The sequence below is a fragment of the Terrapene carolina genome, unplaced genomic scaffold, assembly GCF_002925995.2.
Source record: "Terrapene carolina triunguis isolate 2854851 unplaced genomic scaffold, T_m_triunguis-2.0 Scaffold236, whole genome shotgun sequence".
In the NCBI taxonomy this organism is placed as follows: domain Eukaryota; kingdom Metazoa; phylum Chordata; order Testudines; family Emydidae; genus Terrapene; species Terrapene triunguis.
Window position 1 is genome coordinate 9408699 of NW_020664587.1, and position 26132 is coordinate 9434830.

Consider the following 26132-nt stretch of genomic DNA (forward strand, 5'->3'; position numbering starts at 1 on the left):
TAGGCGCTATTGTAATACAAAAGATCTGAGCCTCACCTACACTACAGCTTCCACTAGCAGAGCTGTATCTATTGGGAATTACAAGGCTAATAGGACTACTCACTGAAGTAAAGTTACTCAGGTGTGTAAGAGCTTGCATGGTCACTGGCTTCAGACTCATGGAAAGTTAAGCACAGAGTAGCTGCAGGCTGGGCTTTATGTGAAATGTAGGGCCCCCCAGATCAGGGCCCCAATGTGCTAGGCGGTTCCTGCTCTGGGACTGGTTTTACTATTGGACCAACCTGGTGGCTTGCTAGAAAGAATGGAGGTTTTCCAAGCCAGCAGTGAAGAATATCTGCATACTGGGTAAGGGACCGTGCACATTACAACAGGAGCAACTTGCGCCTGCCATGACTGGAGGCAGCAGGTTCTAACACAGATGTGATTGTGAGAATGGCTGGGACAGCATATTCCACAACTGGGTCAGGAAACGATGCTCCAATCAAAGCGTAATAGAGCGGCGCGCTTCTGTCCGATTCAGAGCAAGAATGGGCAATACCATGGTAAAGACACCTGAACCCTGTCTACACTACAAGTGCTATTAGTGGACCACTACAGGCCTCAGTTTTCCTGCTACAGATCCACCCATCTACACCAAGGGTTATCAGGTCTGTTGCACTTCCACTGGGGGTACCAATGGTGGAAGTGCTAGAGCAGACAGGACTCAGACATTTGTATCACTGTGCTGTCTAGGAACGCATGGAGTAAGAGTATCAGAGGGGTAGCCGTGTTAGTCTGGATCTGTAAAAAGTGACAAAGAGTCCTGTGGCACCTTATAGACTAACAGAGTAAGAGTAGATGACATGATTGTACAAGACACAGCAGCTGGTCTACACCAGTGCTCCCATTGCTAGCACCGAGGAGCTCCTCTTGTGCAACGTTTTCATCAAAACCCTGACGTTAGACCCTGCCGGTGTCTATAGCACTACAACTGTCCACAAGTAACACCAGCTGTAATTTAGAACAAAGACCAAAAAAGAAGGCAGATCTATTTGTTCAGTCTGAATAGCGTAAACTGCTCCTGTGTTGGTCTTGTGGTAAAGGCGCTGGGCTGGAACTCTGAGCTGACAGCTCAGCCTTGGTCTCCTGTCATGGACTTCCCCTGTGATCGCGGTCAATCTTGCTGAGCCTCAATTCCCCCATCTGTAAAATGGGGATAACAGAGCTACCTTTCTCCCGCCATTTATCTGTCTTGTCTGTATAGACTGCAAGCTCTCTGGGGCAGGGAGTGTCTCTTTCTACGTGTCTGTACAGTGCCTCGCACAAATGGACCCCAGGATCAGCAAGGGTCTCCAGATGCTACCATACCATACAGTTCTTTTTCAATTAATAAATACTTTGCCCTCCTGTGGCACATCTTACACAGATCCTCAATGCTCTCAGAGAGCGAGAAATTGGCAGAATGAAAAATGGAACCCAGGAGTCACGACTCGCAGTTCCCCATTGCTCTAATTATTAGACAACACTGCCTCCTTTCCAAAGGACGTGCCTGTCTAACCCATGATCTGAACTGCAGGGAAAAACTGCCATTCCTGGAACCATAGGAATGGGATTCAGATGCCCGCATGATACAGTATCACAAGTTCTCTGGAGGTTTAAAAATAAATAAACAGCCTAAGTGCTATCCTTATTAGATAGCAAGAACCAAAGTCTATTTAAATTCTTATCACTTGAGTTTCTCTGGATACGCCTTAGCATTCCCCTTTGATAAACATGCTGAGAGGTTCTTCCACTTCATTGTAGCTTCTCAACACTCGTGTAACCTTGACCAACGGGCTTTCATTTTTCCACAGTAACGCTGCTAATCCAATGCATGTATTTTCCACTCTTCCCACAACAGCAGTATTCAGGGGAGGGACTATTTTCCCCAGAAGTGGAAGAACATCATTGGCACAAAGCTGCGATAAATCCAGCACTGATAACAATAGGCCCTGTGTTTAAGGGCCTGAACTGGTTCCCATAGTAAGTTCTTTGGGTGGGGACCACATCTTCATGTGTATACGGTGCCCAGTACAACGGGCCCAGGATCCTGGCTGGGCCTCTGCACTCTACTGTAATACCAGCATTAAATAAATCAGTCTGAGTTTCGCTATTGATTTTTCAGGACATGATCCTGCTCCCATCCAAGGCTGAGCCTTAGAAAGCCACATCAGCCTAGAAATCAGCAACCCGAAGAGGCTCCGGATTAATTCTCCATGGGATCCACCACCCTACACACTCACATTTGAGCTTTTAAATTAAAGTTCAGCCTCTACATGGAACCTCGAGATCAGGGGAGGTGGGAATTGCTTTATACGGAGTACAACATGCGGCACTTCAAACCACATTACCAGTCACACTGTGTGCTGGGAAGCTGAGGGTCCCCAGAGAGCTGCAGAGTCGCGAATCTCTGGCTAATAGGGGCCCCCCGGTATCAGATCAGTAACACTAAGGTACATAAAATACCAGGGGATTATTAATCCTTGTGATTTCCTTGGGAAACACGACTCTGAGATGGGGAGGTTAGGGACCAGGACGATTTTCCTAATGCGGCTGTTTTAAGGGACGCACAAAACGTTAATCATTCGGGTTAGTTTAATTTTTTCCCCCCAGAGTTAACTATTCCCTTTCTGTTCTCTCCTTTTGGGAATTTAATTCGGGGCTTCCAGACATTCCTCAGGCTTTTCTCTGAGCCCGTTTTTTAAACAGCTTTCTGTTTTCAGACTCGAGTGGGTTTGTTTTTATAGTACACCGAGCTTACTTTCACTAGTTTTATCGGAGGCTCTCAAAGCTCTTCCCAAATATTAAGCCTCACCGCATCCTAAGAGGCAGGCAGACAGTCAGACACCCTGGCAACAGATGGGATATAAAATCCTGCAAGAGAACAGTTCTCTGTTTTTACAGATGGAGAAACTGAGGCACAGAGGAGGGAAATGACTGGCCCGAGCTCACCGAGCCAGTCAGAGACAAAGGCAGGAGAGGAGCTCGGGACTCCCGGTTCCCTATTGTAGCTAGGGTGCCACACTGACAGCCTGGAGACAGAAATCTTTAGCCCCCCCCACAAGAAGGGCAGCAGTGCCAGCCCCCCCAGCGCCCTGCCAATGTGCCTCAGTCCTGTGCTAGGAGGACTATTTTGTGACTTGGGAAAGGAGTTCAGTCTCCATGGCCCATTCAGTCCTCGGCCTCTCAGCTGAGGCTGCGAACCATGGTACCAATTAGAGCATTTGCCTTTAATGTGTTTCAATTCCCCTTCTGCTGGTAACTCTTGCTGCCTTGGGGGCTAGCGGGGACTACCCTGGGCGTACACCCACTTCAAGTGCCATGTGTTTGTGTTTTATTCTTTGCCCCAGGAGGGTATTTCATGGGTTCCTTTCTCTTCTGGGCTTGAATTGTCTTGCCAGATGGACCCAACCCACGGCTTCTGGGGGGAGTGCTAGCCACCGCTGGGGATGCACCACCCTAGTCGCCTTTCAAAATAAAACTCACGAACTAAAACCAGCTGTTGAGACTCTACAGCTGGTCGGGGTCCCCATGAGCAGCTCTCTCATCAGCGGGTGTAAATCAGTGCAGCTCCGTTGTCTTCAATGGAGTCTGCTGATTTGCACCAGCGGAGGAATGGACCCAGCATTTCAGTTCTTGGCATCCTGGTTGAAGACCAACTCTGCTCCTATCTGCTTCTTCCCCCTGCCTCCTCAGAGGCCCCCAAATGAATCCATCTCCAGCGCCTGGGGAAGGCTCGGAGATTTAACCTGAATGCCTCATTTTAAGCTCACAAGGCAGCCCTGGAGGAGCCCTGTTAGTCTCCTGTCCTGCAGAGATTTTAATCTCTTTGTGATCAGATAAAGGGGGAGAGAGAGAGGGAGACTCACCCCCTGCCGGGAAGGGCCATTCAAACCTGGTTCCTGTAATAAAGTGATTTAATAGATCTAAAGAGGCCAATTCCCTTCTTTCTCCCACAGTTACTTCCTGTGGGTCATCATTCACATATGTAAATGAAGAGGGGAAGGAGTGGGTTATCAAGGACACTGCAGCCGGTTAAGCTGGTTTTTAGGGCATTGTGCAGGTACCCCATGGCAGATTGATACCACCCCTATTCTCAACACCTCCCCAGACACCTCATTCCTTGGATTTATCCATTTGTCTAGTCTCCTCTGGATACTTTGGATTATGGCCCATCACTGACTTGACTCCCACACCATTCCTTGGAGTGAAGGTCTCGAAATACACAGCTGTGTAGTGCTCAAGAAAGGTGCTGGGTTAACAGCCCCAACGTCTTCTATTACTGGCACAGCATACACAGTGGAAGGAGGAGTTTCCTTTATGCTTCTGAAATGTGCCTCAACCTTGCCCCAAGGGAGGACTCCTGGGAATGAGAGGAGACGTTCATTCTCCATGCAGCCCTTGGCTTCTCTGCTGGGGCTGCCAACAAAGGGTCCCAATTTGTGCCATCCTGGTGGTGTTTTGGGGGAAGCCAGACAACTGGACCAAGATCCAGATTAAATTCACACAGGCCAAGCAGCCACCGGCTAGCAATGACCTTCAATTGCTACCAACCTGGGGCTGGATTTGAACCAGTGACCTTGAGATGAACGGCTCTATAGACCTTCATCAGGCGGAAGCCATCTAGTTGCCCCACAGGCACAACTCCTTCACCTCAAAGGCTAACCTAGAAGTGTCTTGTTCCCTTTAATGCTAACACACAATTAAAGCAGGAAGCACAGGAGCTGAGGAGTAGCCATTTGGGCATCAAAGTTACCTTTGACCCCATTTCTCCCTTCCACCCCCCCCCGAAATAATCCACTCAGTCACTTACATCAGTTTCTTGAACATACCAGCTCTCCACCAACTCCTTCTAAGTTTATGGCTACATTAGAGAACTTGCCGCTGCACCACTGTAAGCTCTCCGATATAGAAGAGAGCTCTCTCCTCACCTTAATGAATCCACCTCCATCAGAGGCAGTAGCTAGTCAGCGCCAGAAGCTCTCCCGCCGACCTAGCGCTGTCCACACCAGCACTTAGGTTGATGTAACTTATGTCGCTCAGGGGGGAGTGGCTTATTCATACCCCTGAGTGACATAAGTTACACTGACATAAATGGTAGTGTAGACATAGCCTAAGTCTGCGAACGTCACAGGAACTGCTCAGATCAGAGGTTCTCAACCCACGGCCCGATCAGCACACAGCTGCGGCCTATGTGACATCCTCAGGGCCATACAGGTAGTATATATATTGCGTGGATGTGGCCTGCATAACAAAGAGAGGGCCCACGGTGCTAAATAGGTTGAGAACCACTGGCTCAGATTCAGGGTCGGCTCCAGGCACTAGCGCAGCAAGCATGTGCCTGGGGCAGCCAACGGAAAGGGGCGGCACGCCTGGCTCTTCGGCGGCGGGTACCTCAGTCCCTCTCAGAGGGAAGGACCTGCTGCCGAATTGCCGCCGAAGAATGAAGCAGTGTGGTGGAACTGCCGCTGAAGTGCCGCCGATCGCGGCTTTTTTCTTTTTTTTTCCCCGCCACTTGGGGCGGCAAAAACCCTGGAGCCGGCCCTGCTCAGATTAAGGGCTCCCCAGACCCCATCCTAGGTGATTTAAGGAAATTTGTGGCCTTTTCCTAGACAGTGGGTTGTGAGAGATACAACAGGCAGACCCACCCTGGCTAATTCTTTTTTGTGCAGGAATGTTAGTGACTGCAATCAGAAACTAGACTGTCTGGGGGCAATAAATGCTGGGGAGAATAGAACATTCCTACCCAGACTCCATTAGCCAGGGGTCACGATGAATCTCTCTCTCTCTCACACACAAAAGATCCAGTCGCTTCTTCTAACAGAGAACTTGGCACTGTCTTGCTGGATCTAGTGACCAGTCCCGGGAACTGGGTTTTCCCCGCCAATCTGAATCCATCTCCTCCAAACTCAAGCAAATGTTTATTATGCATCTAAAGGGCTGTGTAATCAGAGCAAAAGCAGTTTCCTTTCTGTTCTACACCATGCCACATCCCTGACTGCATTCTCCCAGGCTAAGAGAATTCAGTTTTCCATGTTCATTCACTTTGGGATTTGCCATATCATTCCATCAGCCGTGACCACAGGAGCCACTCTCTCCTGGAGCAGAAGGTGAAAGAGAATCCAGACCCCACCTCCGTTCAATCTTGTGGTTCCAACACACAACTTCCTCAACAGCAGGGATAGGTTATAACCAAAACCCTGTATCTGAAACACCCTGAACTAACTCTGGGAAAGCTCTGTTCTGAACTCTTTAAACAATGGCACTCAGCCTACCCCTGGAAGGGGTCTCATGACATTCAAGAGTAGGGTGACCAGATGTCCCGATTTTATAGGGACAGTCCCGATTTTGGGGTCTTTTTCTTATATAGGCTCCTATTACCCCCCATCCCCTGTCCCGATTTTTCACATTTGCTGTCTGGTCACTCTATTCAGGAGCCACCAATATGTCCATTTCTAAGTCCCGCTCTTTCAGTGGTTTTCACATGATCGTTCAATGTACATTAAATGATCAACTCCATTGCAGGATATTACACTACAGGCACCACACCAACTTTTGAATGAAGCAATCAAGCATAAGTTTCTTTAGTGCTATCTAGGAATAAATAGCAAACGTTGTTTACAACAACAAAAAACAATCCATGTTCAATTACCCTTCAGCCCTACTATTAACCAGCTATATTATGTCCATACTGGCTGGGCAGACGGTGTTTAACCTGTGTCAGCCTGAATCCCAGGGTAGCTAAGGCCTTTGAAAGATACAGAACCAGAACAGAGATCACGCAGACAGTCAACATCTCTAAGGATCCGTCTACACTTCAAGTGAAGGTGGATTGCAGCATGGATAGTCGTCCCTGCGCTAGCTTTAATCTAGCTGGCATGGGTAACAATTGCAGTGTAGACATGATGGCACAGGCTAGCATCCAGAGTATAAACTGATTGAGGACCCTGGGTATGTACCCTGGTTGTTAGCCCAGGTGCATTGTCTATACTACTACTGTTACCCATGATCGCTAGATTAAAGCTAGCGGGGGTGCGCCTGCCTACCCATGTAACAATCACACCTTCACTTGCAGTGTAGATGCACCTTAAGAAAAGCAGAACCAGGCCTCAGGGTGTTCCCAGAGACCACCTATGCTGCGGTGTGAGGCCCAGACTCAGCAAAGCACTTGAGTCTCATTGGCTTCAATGGGATTTAAGCACATGCTTTAAAGTGCTTCCCTGAATCAGGGCTAGCTGCACCAAGGCTCAGAAATGGTTGCAGGCCAGGGGGCTGGAATAATTTGTACAGTGGGGGGTGCTGAGAGCCATTAAACCAAACTGGAAACCCTGTATATCATGGAAACCACTTCAAGCCAGGGGGTGCGGCAGCGCCTATGGTTGAGGCTAGCAGAGTCCCTCCCCGTCAGACAGGGATATTTTAAAAGCTGGTTCCCCAGAAGATGCTCCCGAGGATTTCCCTAGGTTGGCATTCACCCAGATAGCAGGTTTCATAAGCCCGTCATATGCAGATGCAAACCGAGACCCGGCCTGCACTACAAAAACTGTTTTCACCCCATTCCCTCTGTAGCATGGCTGAGGACTTTTTGGGGGGTGGGGGTTGTTAGTTTTTTCTGCCTCTTTAGACCACAGAGAAACGAGAACCCATCACCTCATGCAAAGAAACTGCCTCAGCCTAGGTAGTGCCAGCGTCAGAACGGGTCTCTGACAGGCTTCGATTTTTGTCTCCAAACCCATTTTACAGCACATTAAGGACACAGCTGTGTTACACCAGAGGGGTCAAAAGGTGGATTATTTGTAACTTCAGTGTGGACACAGTCAATGGGCATCACCCATTGTTCACAGCCACAGCACGGGGGCTGGGTTGAACCAGGGGTTTCTAAAAACGTGGTTCTCTCCTGGATGGGACCTAATCATACCAGGGTCAGGGCACTAAGTGCTTTAACACTGTGCCCTGTAGCACGGAGTGTGTGTGAGATTAAATCATTTTCACATGGGGAATGGGGTGGGAAGGCTATTCTAATACACTCTATTGCCTCCCCGCTCAGCACACTTCTTCCTCCATCCGCTCCCCCTCCCACAATCCATGCAGGCCCCGGGACATTATTTCTACTGCCAGTACCCGGAGGGTAGCACTTTTCACCCCACTTTAAGCAGGAGGGTGCCTGCCTACAAACTCCTCTCCATTCATCCATCCATCTCCCACCCCTAGCCTCTCCCGCCTATAGCAGCTCCCTGCCCAGCTTTATGGGCTCCCACACCAGCCATTGTGGACAGAAAATGGGATCAAGCCGGTATCCCCATGCCACGCTGCAGGGGGGCTGGCTCCCTGGAGGTACTCCGGAGGGGAACCTCGCCCTGGCTAACCAGTCCCCCGGTCCCCACGGGGCTGAGGAAGTGGGAAGGGAGAGAGGAGGCGAAAACAATCACAAGGAACCAGCGCTAATCCCAAAGCTCCCAGGGAAAGGCCGCAAGCCCTGCAGGCCCAGCGTGGCATGGGGATCCCCTTCCCCGCCCCCCACTCGTGGGGCTGATGAAGCTGTCCTGAGATGGGGGGGGGCCGTTCAGAAACAGGCTGGAGCTACCCCCTCCTCACGAGGTTTCACAAAGCAGGAGCCCAATGCAGGGGGCTCCCCCGTGTCCAAACGCACCTCCTCGACCGCTGCATTTCCCCCCTCCCAGGCACGGGGGGCGGGAATGCCCCCTGCCGCCCCACAGGGCTCTGCCTGGGCTGAAATCTCTGCTAGCGCCTCCTGCACCCCAGCCCCAGCGTCCTAGGCCTTAAACCGCCCAGCCCAGCCCCACCGCCCTGCCTAGGGACCGGCGGAGGAGGCTGAAAAGCCCCTGGACCCACGCTGGCCTCGGAGGAACCCCCTCCCCCCCAGTCTTACCTGGTGCACAAAGACATCCACGGGGGAGTCCAGGGCCATGCCCTCCTTGCTGGTCATGGAGAGGAAACCGAAGCCCATCCTGACGTTGAACCATTTGCAGATCCCGGAGCCGTGGAGGGGCTGGGGTTCCTCGTCTGGCTTCGGGGAGTCTCCCGCGGGCTCCTCGCCCGTCTTCGCACAGCCACCTGGAAACATACAAGCCAGACCCACTGAGCTAGGGGAGAAGGAACCAGGAGAGCCGCCTTCGCCATAGCGCGGAGTTGGGGACCAGCATCCGGGGCGCCCATGGGAGCATGATCGAGCTTCCCTCTGCAGCCCCTGCCCTCCCCCCCCGGAGAGACCCCCCACTACTGAGACCCCCGATTCCCTAGGAATCTCTCTGGCTGCCTCCAACCCAGCTGCGCGCACCAAGCCAGGCAGCTCCACTCTAGCCTCAGAGAAACCTCCAGAGCCTTTGCTCCTTTGGGGGGGCGGGGGAGCCTCTCTCGCCCCAAATCTAAAGCAAATGCACCGCAGTAGGGAGTAAATAAAACACCGACCCTCCCCCCCACCCCGACATGAAGTACGGGTCACCCACGTCTGATGGCGAAGAGGGCCTGGGGGAATCAATCTCCCATCTCAAGAAGGATTATTTTGTTATGCGGATCGAAGCCAGTTGCAATTAACCTCGATTAGATCCAAGAGACAGAGGGACCCGAACCCCCACATTCCCGTTCCCCTCCTCCCCAACATGGTGCGAAATCAAAGAGAAATCCCCCCGAAAAGTTTTTTGCCTCTCGAATTCAGCTGATTGCACATTTTAAAAGCCACTCTCGCCACTCCCGCCCCCCATTCCCAGCTGCTAGATTGGCCCAGTCTTCACAAAATCAAAAAAAAAAAATGCCCACAACTTCCCAACTCTCACCCCAGAGGAAAGCACATGTTGCAGCAACGAACTGATTTCATTTAATACGCCCCCCTCCCGCCGAAAAAAAAGCGGGGGGAGAGCCAACCATTTGTTTAGTGAGTTGCTAAATCTAATGCACCCAAGGGTAGAGTCTTTCCACAAAGCTGAAACAAACAAAACACCACCGATCATTTCGGGGAGCTGTGAATTCCACCCCTCTCCAAATCAACCCCGTCTGGAATAAAGCAGCACCGAACCTGCAAACTGCTGGTTGGAAACAGAACCCATCCTGCACCCCCTTGGCAAAATCCTGAGCTGTGGACGGAATCCCCTCCACTCCTCGCTGCAGCCAGCCTGGAGGGTGTCACCGCAGCCCAGCCCCCAAAAAAAGATTCAAACCCGAGAGGAGGGGGGAAGAGAAAGGTTTGCTACATCTTCACTCCAACAATAGAGGTGGGAGGGCCCCAGGGCTTTCAAAGGATCCCAAATTCTAAGAGACAATAGCAACCCCAGAGCCATGCCCCCTCCTTCTCTCCCGCCTCGACAACACCCCTGAGCTCTCCCCCCTCCCAGAGGTGGGGAGGAGAGGGGAGGGGAGGGGAGGGGAGGGGGAGTCACCTTCTGCCATGCTGCCTGCTGCGGGACAGCCCTGGTTAATTTCACTTTCCCCCTTTTCCTACTTCATCACGCCTGCTGGCTCCAGGGTTTGGGGGGTGGGGGAGGAGCCCGCCTTGCCTGGCATCCCTGGCTCTGTTTTATCATAGTGTGGGTTTCACATGTCCCCTTCCTTCCCCTCCCCCACATGACTCAGTTACTTTCCCCCCTTGCTAATAATTATACATTCCAAGAGGGATTTTTGTTTTAAGGGAGGGGGAGGCTGCCTGCGAGTGCAAACCCCACAGCGGGCCAATCACGGATAGAAACCACCTGTCAAGACAAAAAAAAATGGATGACCCCCCCAACCCCCCTTTGCACTCCACTCCACCCCCTTCAGGACACTATTAACTGCTGTACCCTCCCTCCCCCGCCTATAGTCAGTTTGGCTGGGAGATGATCAGCAGGACTTTAGCTGACCTGTTTAAAATGAGAGCTCTCCCGCTTCATTCCTGTTTGGCATGTTAAAGCTTTCTCGGACAATTCCCTCCTCCCTGGAAGGAGAGAGCAGTTTGTCCTACTATTAGGGGTAGAGGAAGGGAATCGCGAGGGACCCGCTCCAAAAATACTCAGTCATGGGCATTGGCTCCTAGGAGGATCTGAAATGAAGGGTAGAGGGAGGGCTTTGATTGTTTCCCCGTTTATTGCTCTCTGGTGATGTATTAATTTTAAACCACCTGCGATTGGAGTCATCTGGCTTCCCAAACTTCAGATTCGAGCAAATTGAAATGACCCAACCCTGCTTTTGAACAACAAAAGTTATTTATTCAATGCTCGGCTTTAGTTAAAAATTTCCCAGGAAGATTTCTTTAAAAACAAACAAACAAACAAAGGCTGGGGGGCGGGGGAGAAGAAAGAAAACACAAAGGGATGTTTTATGCAGGGGGGAGCAAACAGATTTTTTTGCTCGATGCATCACGTGGAAAACGAATGAAGAGATTCCCCCCCCCCCTCGTTCGTTGGTTCAAAATCAAAGGCCGGTGGGAACAATTTGGGGAGGTCCGCTCAGTTTTGTAAATTTCATTTTTGCAGGCGGGATATATTTCATCCTAATGAGAGCGTTAAAACGCCAGGAGATAGAAGCCACGTTCCCTAGCCGGAGAAAAACACGGATGTTAAAATGAAAGTCCCCCAAATCGAATCCCCTTGAAACGGTTCTTTTGGCCCCACTCAGAGTTGTTTTTGGAAGCGTTGCATAACAACCTGGGAATTAAATCGATTCCAATCACCCTTTTAATAAAGTCTTTTCAGATCTCACCCCTTCCAAAGAAGTTAGGCAGGGCACGAGTATCTTTGTCCCCCATACATGTAAAGTTGAGTGATATAATTTCCATCCTCGCGACAGCCGGGCCTCTGGGGTGCGCAGGGGGAATTGGAAGCGAAGCCCCAGAGCTGGTTAAAAGGCAATCGGATCAATTGAGATGCGATCAATGCTTCATTGGGGCTGATGGATGGGATGGGAGACCCCCGGGGGTGGGGGTTCCCGGGCGCACAGCAGAGGAGAGACCCCTAAGGAAGGGGGTTCTTGGCTGGGAAATCCACTTGCTCCCCGTGAAATGCTGGGTCCCGGGCTTCATTCCCCTTGCCCCGGAAGGGGGGCGCTTTCTCTGGCTCTTTGAACTCTAGGATTTATCTGGCCAGCATATTTGGCATTACATATTTGGAGCGGAAATGACCCATTTGGCTATTCAGGGAGGGGGGGCGCGCTTTCTTCCCTCCACTGATATTGGCTTGGGGGAGGGGCTGGCGGGGGGGGGGGGGGGGCTTTAGTAAGACCGGGGCGCGATGTGCTGCGTGGGCGGGGGGGGGGGGGGGGGGGGGGGGGGGGGGTCTGCATTTGGAACCGAGGGTCCCGATTTGCATGGCCTGAAGGGGTGGGGGCCGGAGGGAGCTGAGCTTTCGCAGGGGTGGGTGGCTCCAAGCTCCCCCCTCCTCCTCGGGGAGAGAGATTTCATGGCTGGCCCAGGACAATGGCTGAGTGACCAGGGCAGGCTCCCAGGCTCCATTTCCGGCGCTCAGTTCAAACTGGACAATGCCAGCGAGCGATTCCCCCGGAGCAAGGCTGAACTTTTAAAGGGACAGCGCCTCATATCCCAGCTCCGGGCAAGCCCACCCCAGCCGTCCGGTCCGCGCCTCTTTTATTCGTAAAGGGACTCCTCGTTCCTGGAGAGAATGTAGGTGATCTCCTAGCGGTTCCTTCCAAGCCCGCGAGCAGGGGCAAAAGATTTTGCCCCCGTCCCGATTTCCTGGGGGACACCCCCAGACCGCGGAAACCGGTGTCTCTCTCTAACCGCCCCCCGTAACAAACCTGCCACACCTGGCTCTCAAATGGGGTTCCTTCGGCTACAGGCCGCTTCCAATGCACAGAGGTGCCCGTGGAACATGATATGGTCTATATAGGGATTGCTCACAGAAAACACGCTGGCTCTCTCCATCCATCCCCAGCCCTCTCTCTGGTTCTACCCACACTCCGTCCCCCTGGCTTCTCTGGTTTCTCTGACTCCAAAGCGCGCACACGGTCCCCTTCCCTTGCTTGTTTTGGGGGTAGGAGGCGGGACTCCCAAACTAGAATTAGCATTTTCCCTTCCCCCCAATCAAAAAATAATAATAATTGCAAATTAAAAACGATTGGCACCGATGAATGATCATTCCTGGCGGCCAGGAAAACCAAACTCTGGCCAGGTCACTTTTATGGGGATTGTTATTTTTAATTTTCCAAGGGCCAGGAGACGGGCTGGCTGGAGATTTTCCATGTCTGTTCATTCATTGAAACCAGCCGCGTGGGAAATGGGCGCTAAGCGGAGACTCGCAGACCCGCGGAGTGGCTCTGGGGGTAAGAGAAAAGCCAATCCCGCCCCCGGGCACTGATGAACGCAGAGCCATTGGCCTGTGATCTGTGCAGGGAACGGGATCGGGGGAACCTCCACCTGCCCTTCCCTGCCTGAAAGGGGTCCCAAAGCGCCGGCTGAGAAGAGAGATCAGACCCAAAGTGGGAGCTGGCCGGAGGCCCAGCCGCGGGGTTTGAACCGGGCGCTGTCGGCCCCCAAGCGCTGAGCGCTCCCACGGGAGTTAAAGGGGAGAACTGCGGGGGGACGGACAAGAGGCGAGAATCTCACCCCCGTTTCGGAGGGGCCGGGACACCCCGCAACTGACACCCTCAGAGCCTCGGGCTGGGTCTCCGAGGCTAGCGCCGGGCAGTGCCTGGCCGAGCGCTCCCCGCTCCTCCCTCTGCCCAGGCTGGAGGGACTCCCCGGGAAGGGGGACTCAGAGAGCCCCGCTAACCCCTGCTGGGCCGGGCAGCCCCGCAGCCTTGAGTTACTCGCTTCATTGAGCGGTCAGGACTCGCCACCCCGGTTCCTGGGGGTTTCTCCTCTCGCCCACGTCACTCGAACGGTTGGGTTAGGTGCTGGTTCTGAAGCTGGTTCCCCCCTTTCCTTTCCCGAAGGGACCCTGCCGGGGAGCTGGCGAGTTTGGCCAAGACAACATTTGACGTCTCTCCGGGCTCTGCAATCACTCGATTCCTGCCTAGCCTCGGGTTCACATTCAACATTCACCGATTTGCCAATTGCTTTCTGAGCCTACCCTCGCCCTGCTGGAAGGGAAAAGTGGGGAGCCTTTAAATCCGTGCGTCTCGCTCAGCGCCTTATCTGTCTGTGGGCTACCAACCCCTCCGGTAGCCCCCTTCACGGGGGGGGGGGGCAGCAAAGCGCATCCAATTTAGACTATGATGGGGGGGAGAAAGAGAATTCAGGATCAAACTGGAAGGTCTATGCTCTGTCCAGGGTGCTGACTTGCTGGGTCAGGGCTGCCTGTCGTTGTCCCTGGTGCTGAAAGGCAGATCGGCCTCACTCTGTCCAGGGTTCTGAGTGGGGATTTCATTTTCTAGACAAACCCAGAAACACACACGAAAAATAATTCAATTTTTTTTCCTTAAACTGAATCTAACTTGTTAAACATTCCATGCCCCGCCCCTCTTTTATCTAGCATGTCCATAATTATGAGGGAAACCACAATTCAGTTGCGTTGCTATAATCTCACATTGAATCTATTTCCCCACCTTCTTGTCATTATCACTACAAAAGTTTGTTTTCTCTTGCTGATAATTGCTCATCTTAATTAATTAGCCTTTTAGAGTTGGTAGGGCAACTCCCAGCTTTTCATGTTCTCTGTATGTGTATATATATCTCCTTACTATATGTTCCATTCTATGCATCCGATGAAGTGGGCTGTAGCCCACGAAAGCTTATGCTCAGATAAATTTGTTAATCTCTAAAGTGCCACAAGTACTCCTGTTCTTTAATCTCAACGTAGTTATCTTTCAATCTTGCCTTGATTGTTATTTCTAATACAGTAGTTCCATTTTTTGCAGCCAATGCAAAGCTTTCTTTAGGTGTTAACTGGTGTCTTTGTTTTTAGGCAGTGGGTGGAGTCTGTGGAGTGTATTTTGATCATCGAAAAACTACTGGTACTGCTCAATATTTCTGAGACACAATCTAAAATGGAAGAAAGGCCTAAATAATCCCCCATTTCCCCCTTATCTTCACTTTTTGGATTGAATATCATGTAATGTGACTCGAGATATTAGGACATCTGAACAAGTGTTATTATTTTAAATAATTGTTCTGTTGCATCACTGTTGTAATATTTTAATAATCTGGGTTATTAATCATTATTACCAATTAATGGATACCTATTTAGGCATGACTTAGTAAGAGGTGTATTTAGTTTGCAGGACACACAAGGCATGTTCATAAGAACCAGCACCACCTGTCTCACCTTGCAACTGTTGCAAACTTTCAGATGAATCTTCCCAGAGCAGATAAGCAGGTAGGGAAATGCTGGTCTAGGGAGCTGATCAGACCTTCCCAGCAGTGATTCAGGAGGGTGCTTTTATGACAGTAGATTTCTGAGGCAATAAAACTTCTAGAGGGGAAAAATGCCTGTGACTCTTTTGATTTGTCCAGGGGGGAAATATGCCCCTGGACACTTTGATCAGAAGGACCCATTGTTCAGTATGAAAATGAAGGACCATTCAGAAATAGCTCTCAAAGTGAATGGATTTAGGCAGGGATGGTTCTGACCCTTATGTTCTCTTCTCTCATTCCCCCATCACTATCAGGAATACATGTATCCCAGATACAGGGAGAGGTTGGCACCAGCTACATAAGCTATAGGCGTCTTGCTCCTTGGCATGTTGTTGCGTTTGTAAGTTGTAGCTGACACGGATCAAGGAAGGATAGCCACAGTGATTGGGAGAGAAACTATAAAGTCCAAGGGGATCTACTGACCTGCCATGGGGAGGCGACACCTGATAGTCAGAGCACTCATCCTCCTAGCGTGGGGGAGATGGGCCAATCTGTGCAGGACAAAAATATATAAACATATATCAGAGTGAAGGCTGGCTCAGTGACTGCCCACGAAATCAGTGCTGGAGGCTGGGCAGGGCCTCAGAGAGCCCAGGAAGCCCCTGTAGTCATTCTTTACCAACAGCTTCCATTGCTCATCTTGGAAGCCATGCCAAGCGTTCTTGTGATGGGGCCTGGACAGCAACACACTGCATCAGACCACAGAGTACAACTCAGCAGGAGGATTGCTGAAACCTTCCAGGCAGTGCTTAATTTGTGTCAGGGCTTGGCAGTTCATAGCCCCAGCACCTCTGGGCTTACTGCACAAGTTATGAATGTAAAAAATTTGCTTGAGCCCCGGCACCTAATTGCTTGAGCCTGGCACCTCTTTCATTACAAATTAAGCACTGCCTCCAGGTCCCCTCCTCCCCTTTCCATCCAAACTGATGCCAGTGGGCTCGGCATCACTCCAGACATGACAGCTAATGGACTAGACATTGGGGGAAGGGGTCTGTACATCTGATGGGTTGCCACTGAGTGGGGAACTCTCTGCTTGTCTGTCATATCCCTTTGTCTGTCAGTCTCTCTGCTTAGATTGTCACTAACTCTGTATCTGAACAGTGCCAAGCCCAATGGTGCTGGGATCTTGGGTAGCCTCTAGACACTACTGTAATAAACATCATCAATAATTAAATGAAGAGCAACTTAGCCTGAACCTAGGCTTAGTGCTCACATCAGGGTGATGGACGTCAACATAGGAACTTACATAGATAAGATAGTGTAGATAAATCTCTGATCATTTTCATATGACTTTACATTGTGCCTCTTCATATAACCTTGTAGTGGGTCTACCCATGTGTGACCTCTAACTTTGTATCAAAGCCTCATATAGAAACCTTGTATTGATGAGCCTTGGTATATGGAAACTTTGTATCAAAGCCTCATGTAGAAACTTTGCATTGCCCTTGGTATAATGTTATAGCCCCTAAGGATAGAATAAGATAGAAGAAAAATGTCTTTTTGCTAGCAGTAGAACAAGATCTCGCCCCCCCCCCCCCGACTCTTAATCAATTGCCCTGTTGAATGAATGAGGTGTGGATGAGCAAGGCATGGAAAGCAGCACCTCCAGACAGCCTCAACCGCTGGAGAGGGGCTGGGAGCCAGACCCAAGGACAATAAAACGTGTCAAGTGGGCTCATTAAAGACAAGCAGACATACTGACGCCTCGGGGTTAGAAGCAAGCACCTTCTTTTGGAAACACCCTCTTTGCAGCATTGGGACAACACCCAGAAGAAAGCAGCACAAAGGACCAATGGACACAGACACAGATTTTGAATCTGGTATAGATTTGCATAAGAGGGAAGCTGCTATAAATGTGAGGTGTCTTGCAGAGGACCCCGGGTCTCGTCTTGTCAACATGGGAGCATCGATCCGGATCGGCAGAAGCCCGGCTCCACCCCTCCCCCATCTAACTCACATGGCCAGTGCAGTTAAGGGGAGCAACTAATTGGTAACAACCAGAAGATGGAGTGTGCTTGTGTGTGTGAGTGTACTATATATATATATCATATGCATATGATACAGTGTTAATGAATACATGTATTACTAATAAATGTGGCGTTTTGCCTTATTCCCCCGAAAAGATCCTGTGCAGTACTTTAAGTACAACAGGAGTCAGCAACCTTTCAGAAGTGATGTGCCGAGCCTTCATTTATTCACTCTAATTCAGTGGTTCCCAAACTGGGGTTCGTGAACCCCTGGGGGTTCACAAAATGTTACAGGGGGTTCTTGGGAAAAAATTCCCTAATGGCGGACAGAGCTGTCCCTAGGGATCCCGGACAGCATGGGGCCAGCAGCCTGGAGCCCCTGGACTTCCAAGAGCTAAGCAGATCAAAGCAAGGTTGTCTATCACACTGAGGAGATTTAAACTTCAAGACTCCTTATAAGAAATGGAAAGGGAGGTGGATATTTTTTGCTGTTTTTAAAATGAAATAGGCAGCTAGTATTGTTTTTAAAATTATTATGAAGAACAAGTTTAAGCTTTGTTGTAATGTGTGTTGTTTGCCTGGACTGCTCAAGACCTGAATGCTTGTGTAGGAGGAACTCTTTGAGTTGGCTTCTTAAATACCTTCCTGCTGTTTCACATCTGATACTCCTTGATGAAACATAGGAGCCTTGTCTTATAACAGGCTTATTCAAAGTGATACAAGCTACGAAAGTGAGATCTTGGAAGAGTGTTGCTGTTTTCATAATGTAATAATACTGTAATGATAAATATTAATAATAAATAATGTGTAATAAGCATGTCATAAAAACAAAGTGTATTTCCAAGATCACTGCTTTTATAATTTATACTCAGGTAAAGGAGAAAATCCCTGGAAATATTCATTTTTAGGAGGGGGTTCGCGAGACTTGACATTTTCGTGAAAGGGGTTCACAGGTTGTTAAAGTTTGGGAACGACTGCTCTAATTTAAGGTTTCGCGTGCCAGTAATACATTTTAACGTTTTTAGGAGGTCTCTTTCTATAAGTCTATAATATATAACTAAACTATTGTTGTATGTAAAGTAAATAAGGTTTTTAAAATGTTTAAGAAGCTTCATTTAAAATTAAATTAACATGCAGAGCCCCCCGGACCGGTGGCCAGGACCCGGACAGTGTGAGTGCCACTGAAAATCAGCTCGCGTGCCGCCTTCGGCACACGTGCCATAGGTTGCCTACCCCTGAAGTACAACAATAGAACCGGCTCTCTCAGAAGCTCCTGAAGGAATGGCTCACTGGTACTGTATACTGTTTGTGTAACCCTTTCCTTTTCATAGCCCCCTTTTGTCTCTACTAGAAAGCGACCTTGAATATAAATATACATTCATTAACCTTTCTAAATGATCAAACACGTTAGTCCCGCCTATGACTTAATCTTGCATAATGCCCAGTGCTCGAGCTCCAACAAAGCGCTTTAAGCATGTGCTTAACTTTAACCTTAACATTGACTTCAAAAGAACCACTCGCATGCTTAAGTGAAGGGCCAGTAAAGGGGCTAGGGAGCTCAGCCCCTGGCAGGATCCAGCCTCCACATTCTAACCTTGGAACTTAATTTCCCCTTCCCTGGTGCCTCCTATACCATTATCCTTGTACCTGGCTTGCCGCTGTGTCTGTCTGCCTTGTAACTGTTAGGTAAAGTCTTTGTAATGTCTTGAGAGAAACCTCTCTCTCGACAGTAAATATTTTGTAATTTGCTTATTCTGGTTTCATTTACATGATATACATTCAAAGTAACTCCACTGACATCAACTGAGTGACACCTGATTTGTACAGGTGTTAATGAGATCAGCAGATTTCTGTAAGAGCTCTGAACACTAGCTTCCCAATGACACCTAAGCCACCCCCAAACAGCATGGCTTTACTGCTTGTGGAAAGTGGCAGATGAAAAGCCTTGGAAGATGAGGTCCTCTTTGTATCTATAAAATAGGCCCCACAAGCAGATGGGGCAATTTTCCTTTGCATCCCCCACTCCCTGTCCTATCCCCAACATGGAACCCAAATGAGCCAAGCACACGCTGAGGGGACGCATATGCTTAAGTGCTTTTGTTGAATCAGGGCCGTGAGGTACCATCTCTAGGCGCAAGAAGATTTGTCTCCACACCAATTCAATCCTCAGCCTCTCTGCTGTCACTACCAACAAGGATAACAATTAGTGCCAATTGGGATGAGTATTGTTGTGTGTGTGTGTGTGATGTGCATGCTTGTCCACTGGGAACTCAAATGAGCCCCACAATTCATTTCACATAGTCCACTGAACAGCTATCAGATGGTAATGACTTTTGGTTACTACTGACCTAGGCTCAGTATGAACCTGCGACCTAGAGGTGAAAGGCTCCATCTCTCATTAGCAATCTCCTGAACCAGGCTGTCCTGATGTAACTATTCCTGATGAATTCTTCGCTTCCACCTAGGATACAGTAGAATAAACTATACCAACAATTTGCCTTTAAAAATATAAAAACCGCAAGAGACCTCAACAACAATATAATCAGTTAATTTCCTCTCATTAATTTCAGTTTAATTATCAAGCCATCCCCCACAGCTTCAATTTAGCTCCTCAGCCGCTGGAATGATACGTGCGTTCAACAACTACTGACCTTCTCAATATATAACCTAAGGTAATAAGTATACTTAGCACCTAGGGCCAGATCTTGCAGCTGTTGAATTCAATCGGCATTTTATAATTTACTTCAGTGGGAGAGGAATAGGACTCTATATAGCACTTCTTTCCTTCAAAGCATTGTATGGACATTATCTCACCAGTAACCATAAGTGATCCCTGTAATGCAGGTTAATATTATTTCCCTCATTTTATAGCTGGGGAGAACCACGGCACAGACACGTTAAACTATTTGCTTAAGTTCACACAGCGAGTCAGTGGAAGAACTGGAAAGAGAACACAAGAGTTCCTAGCTCTTAGACCGGTGCACAATCTATTAGACCAGATCTCATCTGGGACCTAAATTCTGCTCTTAGTTACACTGGAGTAAATTCAGAATAAGTCCATTGACTTCAATGGAGTCACCCATGATTTATACCTGAGAACAGAATTTGGAAAGAGAATTCCTTGCAGAACCATGTGAACAAACTGCTCCCTAAACTGCAGCTCTCTCCATGTAACTGCGGGGTGAGAACAAAGCTGATCACCTGTAAATTCTCACCACTGGCAATCTCTGTAGACAGAGAATTTCTATGCATCCATCAAGGTGAAACAAGCACAAGCAAATACTACGGCCATGTGGATTTAGTTTGCTATGTGATATACAGTTTGTGTGGTCCTCACACTCTTGCTGTTACATGGTTTTTGGGGTCGCTAAGCTGGGCATCTTGATTAAAGGTGAAGTGAGGACACACAGCTTGGAGCTCACTTTCTTCGGTTCTGCTTCACTTCTCATCAGAGTCTCTCCAAGCATCTGGGTGACCCAAGGTCATTGTGCTCCGCCAGCCACTTACCTCTGCCAGAGAGGGACACCTCAGCTCAGCAAATCCAGCTGCAACATTGCAAGCTCTCTGTTTGATCATGCTGTCAGGCGTTCAAAGGGAGAGAGCCATTTCCTATTGTCTTCGAAGAGAACAATCCATTTCTCCTTCCATCATATTGAGAGGTGTCTCCAGTAGGTGCTTACCTGCATCTCCAATCCTCTATGGGACACACGGCAAACCCTAGACTCTGAATACCAAACAATGCCTTATGTGCGTAGAGAACCACAGACAGCTTGTGATTGTTAGGAGACTTACTTGGTCTGGGGCTACCTTCCTTGCATGTTTCTGATCCCCTTGGCAGGAAGCTCCCTTATGTCTGGATCTCTCGTTCAGCTCTGACTGATTTCAGATCAGGAAATACCTGGAAAGTTGCATTCCTTAGACCTTCTCTTGTAGAAAGGGGACTCTATAGATCTGAGTGTCTCAGTCTTGCCTGGTTGACTCCCCTGGCAGGAGAGTGCCTGGAGGCTACGGCTTATCGCAGGAGGTACTTTGTCCTGGTGAAGCCAAATGGAAGAGCTTTGGCTGATTTGGTTATTATCCCTGGTTACTCTGATTTCTCAGAGGGGAAAGTTTCCTATGAAGACCTCCCTTCCTCGGGCACTGACTCTCTATTCTCCTAACAAGAGCCCCGGTGGCACATCTCTCCCTGCTGCCCCCTTGTTCACTATGTTCGTCAAGGCCTCTGGTACTCCCAGCCGCAGAAATGCCTGGATGGAGGTGCTGAGATGAAGGTGGATTGTGATGCTGCCTCTCCAATGTAATATACCTTTTCAGCACCCCAGCCTTTTCCCTTCTCTAGTTACCTAGGTGACCAGACAGGCCAGAACACTGAGAGTAAACAAAGGATGCTGCTCTACAAGCCTCACCCTTCAGCCCTTTCCCTTTCCCTCTACTGCTGCCCTGGGCATATTTAGACCCCATGAGCCAAACAAATTAACATGGAATTGAAACAACGGTAAGAGAAGAATTGAGCCATATCCCTGAATCCCATTCCTATCTCACGGCCGTGTCATTCTCAGCAGCAGGTGTCTTACCGAAGGCAGGAAGTGCCCTGTCCCCTTGGACAATGGCTTGTATTAGGCTGGCATTTCTTGGGGGAGGCTGGCTTGAGCATCCCACTAGAGAACCTGTCGCTTCCCTTTGTCACATCTAGCTCTGCAGTTAGTTGGCCTGCAGCATCTCAGGCAGTTGGAGACGGGAATTAAATCCATGTGCACAGGCCACACGGTGTGACTCAGGCGAACGTCACCTGGCATCTTTTCTGGTCTTGACAACTCAATTGGCCCAAGCTGCCAGGGATAGGGATGTGGTCTCTGGCCTGGCAGCCAAGGCCCTGTTTAGCAGCTGCTGTGGTCAAACCGCACTGCCCTGCAGGCCAGTCTTGTGGCCTCGTTAAAGGGGAAGACAATAGACTTCAGCGGCGCCTGTTTTTCTGCAACATCCAGGCAATGCATGAAGCACGCAGCGGAACTGTAAGAGCCATCTCTGGACTGGACAAGTGCCTGTCCCAGCCTCCTGGGGCTGGGAGTTGCAAACCGTGTCCTGGAGTAACCTGATTCCACCTGCTCCAGCTTCTTCCCTGGTCCCGGAGCCCAGGAGACACCTCCACAGCTGACACTGTATCTTCTCTACGGCTGCTTTACAGTGTCTGCTAGGAAGTCCTTTTCCGGATCATCTCCCACCCCCACCCAAGAGTCTTAAAAGGAGACGGTGGCTTAGTGGTTAGAGCAGTCATTTGGGAGCCAGGGTTCCTGGGTTCTGCTATTGTCTCTGACGCTATTCACTGTGTGACCTTGGACACGTCACCTCTGGAAACCAGGCTTTTAACCAGTCTGTGCCTCAGTTTCCAGCTCTGTTAAACAGGGCTGAGAAGGCCTCCTTTGCTGGTATGTTGTGAGGCTTCATTCACTGAGCTCTAAAGTCAAAGCATTATCATGAGGACCATGGTTCTCCTCCCCTTCTGCATCATGCGCCATGTTCAGTTTCTCTTCATAGAATCATAGAATATCAGGGTTGGAAGGGACCTCAGGAGGTCATCTAGTCAAACCCCCTGCTCAAAGCAGGACCAATTCCCAACTAAATCATCCCAGCCAGGGCTTTGTCAAGCCGGGCCTTAAAAACCTCCAAGGAAGGAGACTCCACCACCTCCCTAGGTAACGCATTCCAGTGCTTCACCACCCTCCTAGTGAAATAGTGTTTCCTAATATCCAACCTAGACCTCCCCCACTGCAACTTGAGACCATTGCTCCTTGTTCTGTCATCTGCCACCATTGAGAACAGCTGAGTTCCATCCTCTTTGGAACCCCCCTTCAGGTAGTTGAAGGCTGCTATCAAATCCCCCCTAGTTCAGGAAGTAACTAACCTCGGAGCAGAGTCACACTCAGTGGACTGTAGACATACAGTGGGATGGGGTTTGGGGAGCTCTGGTGAGAACTTCCCCTTATGTTAAAGCAGAGAGGGACCCAGACCGAAACCTGGCACCAGGCGGGGAATGAAACTCAGATCGAAATCCAGATTTAGCAAATAGTCCCTCTCTGTCTAGACAGCTCCAGATCGGAACACCCCAAACTGGAGTTTGATCAGAATCCAGAGAGGGATCTGAATGCTGTGGCCTGGACCCGTCTCAGTTGAACAGCCATTGACGGCCTGATTGTGAGGTACGGAATGCCGGCATCTCCCATCGACTTCAGGGGCTGGGTGCTCAGCCCCTCTATGTGTGTGCAATATACGCATGGCTCCTAAACCTTAGGCAACAGGCAACCTCAGCTCAGTGATATGCAGCCCCAGCTGAGCAGATTCTTTGCAAAAGCTACAGGCTGCCCCCACGGCAATGGCTGTGTCTGCAGATTTGCCAGTGGTGCTCTGGTGTGCAACGGGAGGAAGGCTGGCCCAGTGGTAGGCTGCTAACTTGGGACTCGGGACACTGGAGTTCGATTCTGTGCTTGGCCATAGACTTCCTGTGTGATCTTGGGCAAGTCACATGGTCTCTGTGGGCCGTGGTTCCCCATCTGTAAAACAGGGATAATAGCACTGCCCTACCACACCAGGGCATCGTGCAGATAAACACGTTAGGTGCTCAGATGCTGCGGTAACAGGCCCGCTATACAGTGGACATACAATGGTCTGAATCATGCTAATAAAAGCTCAGTGCGGGATTTCCTGGGGAAAAAAATGAGTTAGCAGTTAAATGTCCATTGTCTGAATTCAGGGTGGGGATGGTGGGACCCTAGGCTAATATTATGAGAAAGTCAAGTCCATGATGCAGAACAAGGATTGGCAAGTAGACATTAGACCCTGGGTCTGTCCAGAGATGTGCACAAGAGTCTATTGCTCTGGTGACATCCTGCAGGACATAAGGGAGGGATTTGCGCCTTTAAGGAATTAGGCTTTTACTTTAGGAATTTGTGCTAAAATTCAGAGATGGTGCACACTAGGAACCGAACCTCACCCTCCCACCAGCCGCAAGGCCATTCTGCTCCCATTGTAATCAGCATTGCCATTGACTTCAATGAGGACAGGCTCAGGCCCCAGCCAGAGATAGTTATTGGTGCAGGAAAATCCTACATGTCTCAGACTGAGAGCGCATGATCAGGAGAACCCACGTGAAAGCTGCCTGAGGCTGAAAACGTCCGCTGGTGAGAAAGAAATCAATAGACCAGGGAACCACACACGTGCATTTTCACACTCTCTCACGCACACACATTCATATACACACTCATTTCTCTCTCACACCCATCCACATTCACATATACGCACACTCACACTGATGCTGACACTCACACCCACTCGCACTACCAGCCAGGCTCTCTCGCACACTCACCGCTTGAGGAATGCCATCACATCTCAGCCATGAAAGAGTGCGAACATACTGATTTCCTTTGCCTCCCCCTTCCCCCAACATGCTTGCCTGGCCCTGTAAATACCTAGTGGACTCTTAACAACCTGCATTCCCCATAGGGAGATGACTGCGTGAGAGCTATGCTGGACACAGCGACCTCTTCTGGTCATCAGGAGACATGTCTGAAGCATGGATTTATTTTCTGCTGCTATTTTGTGAGTTGCGTCATATTCCAAATGAAAGAAAAACATCAGGGGAGGAAGTTCTCTTTCTCTGTTTCCTTCTCTCTTTCTCTGTCTCAAACCTCGGTGCATCTTGTCCTTCCTACTCTCCTTTCCCAGCTCCCTCTTTTTCACACTCCTTTTCTTGTCAAGGAGTGACAGTCATTAAAACAATTAAAAGAACTGTGTGCAGCTGGGGTGGTGGAACCTGTGTCTTTAGCTTCTCTTCTTCCATTTTTTCTACCAGTGTTGGAAAGGAAAAATGTTGCCACTGGTTCCAAACCCTGATCCCAGAAACACATACTTACGTACGTAGCTGAATTCACTGGGGCTCTCTGAAGAACTCCACTGGTTAATTCATCTCCGAGTTGCTTGCAGTATTAGGCCCTCAGAATCTACGAAATCAGAATTCTCACACCAGTCCTCCGAAGTGCCTGTCAGTGTTTTGTCAGCTCCATCGCTGTAAGTGGGGCTGGCATCTCTCGGTGTGGGAACTGATCTATGAACGCTACATCCCAGCAAGGAATCCAGCCTGCTGATGGATTCTGAGACTCGAGATATACAGGGTATCCCTTGACAGTGCAGGGATAGCAGGAGATTTCCAAAGAGTCAGTAAGGTACGTTCAGAAAATTTGTGAGGGAGGCATCAAATATATCACTCCACTCTCCCCACAAAGTAGCATCAGCCATTGCACGGATGGGGAAGCCTGTTCACGCTTTCCTGCCTTCAGACACATTTCCTGTGTCTCAGACTTCGTTAGCAGGCTGTCAGACTGGGGATTTCTTCTTGTAACTATGCGTAAGGACTGAAATCCTGCCTGGGTGAAGTCAATGGCAAAATTCTCATTGGCTTCAGTAGGGACAGAATTGTCCCCACCATCCGGGCATGATCTCGGGGCATGTCTACACTTCGAAATTAAGTCGACCTAACGTACATCGACATAAAGCTGCCGCAGTACTTAAATCGCTTGTGCGAGTCAACGCGTTGTTCCTTGTGTCGGTGGGGCCCGCCCGCACCAGGCACGCTTGTACCGATCGTATTGTCAGTGTGGGGCATTGTGGGATGGCTCCTGAAAGCCAGTAACAGTCGATGTAAGCCCCGCGGGGGCTGCACTGACACTGCATCGACCTAACTACGTCGACATGGACTCGACGTCGCTCGTGGAGGTGGGGTTATTATTAAGTTGCCATAGCAGGGTGGTTACGTCATCTGGAGCGAAATTTTAGGGTAGACATGTCCATAGCTAGGTGGA

The 26132-nt window shown here is 49.7% G+C and overlaps 1 protein-coding gene across 1 annotated transcript in view; it reads right to left on the reverse strand.

Annotated features, from left to right (window-relative positions):
• LIN28A (lin-28 homolog A) overlaps positions 1 to 10082 on the reverse strand; it is a 32878-nt gene extending 22796 nt beyond the window's left edge. Inside the window, exons 1-2 of the mRNA XM_024203373.1 lie at positions 10052 to 10082; positions 8909 to 9093 (exon numbers count right to left, since the gene is read on the reverse strand). Coding sequence (XP_024059141.1) covers positions 8909 to 9093; positions 10052 to 10082 — 216 coding nt within the window. The remainder of the gene's footprint in view (positions 1 to 8908; positions 9094 to 10051) is intronic.
• Positions 10083 to 26132: the final 16050 nt, after the last annotated feature.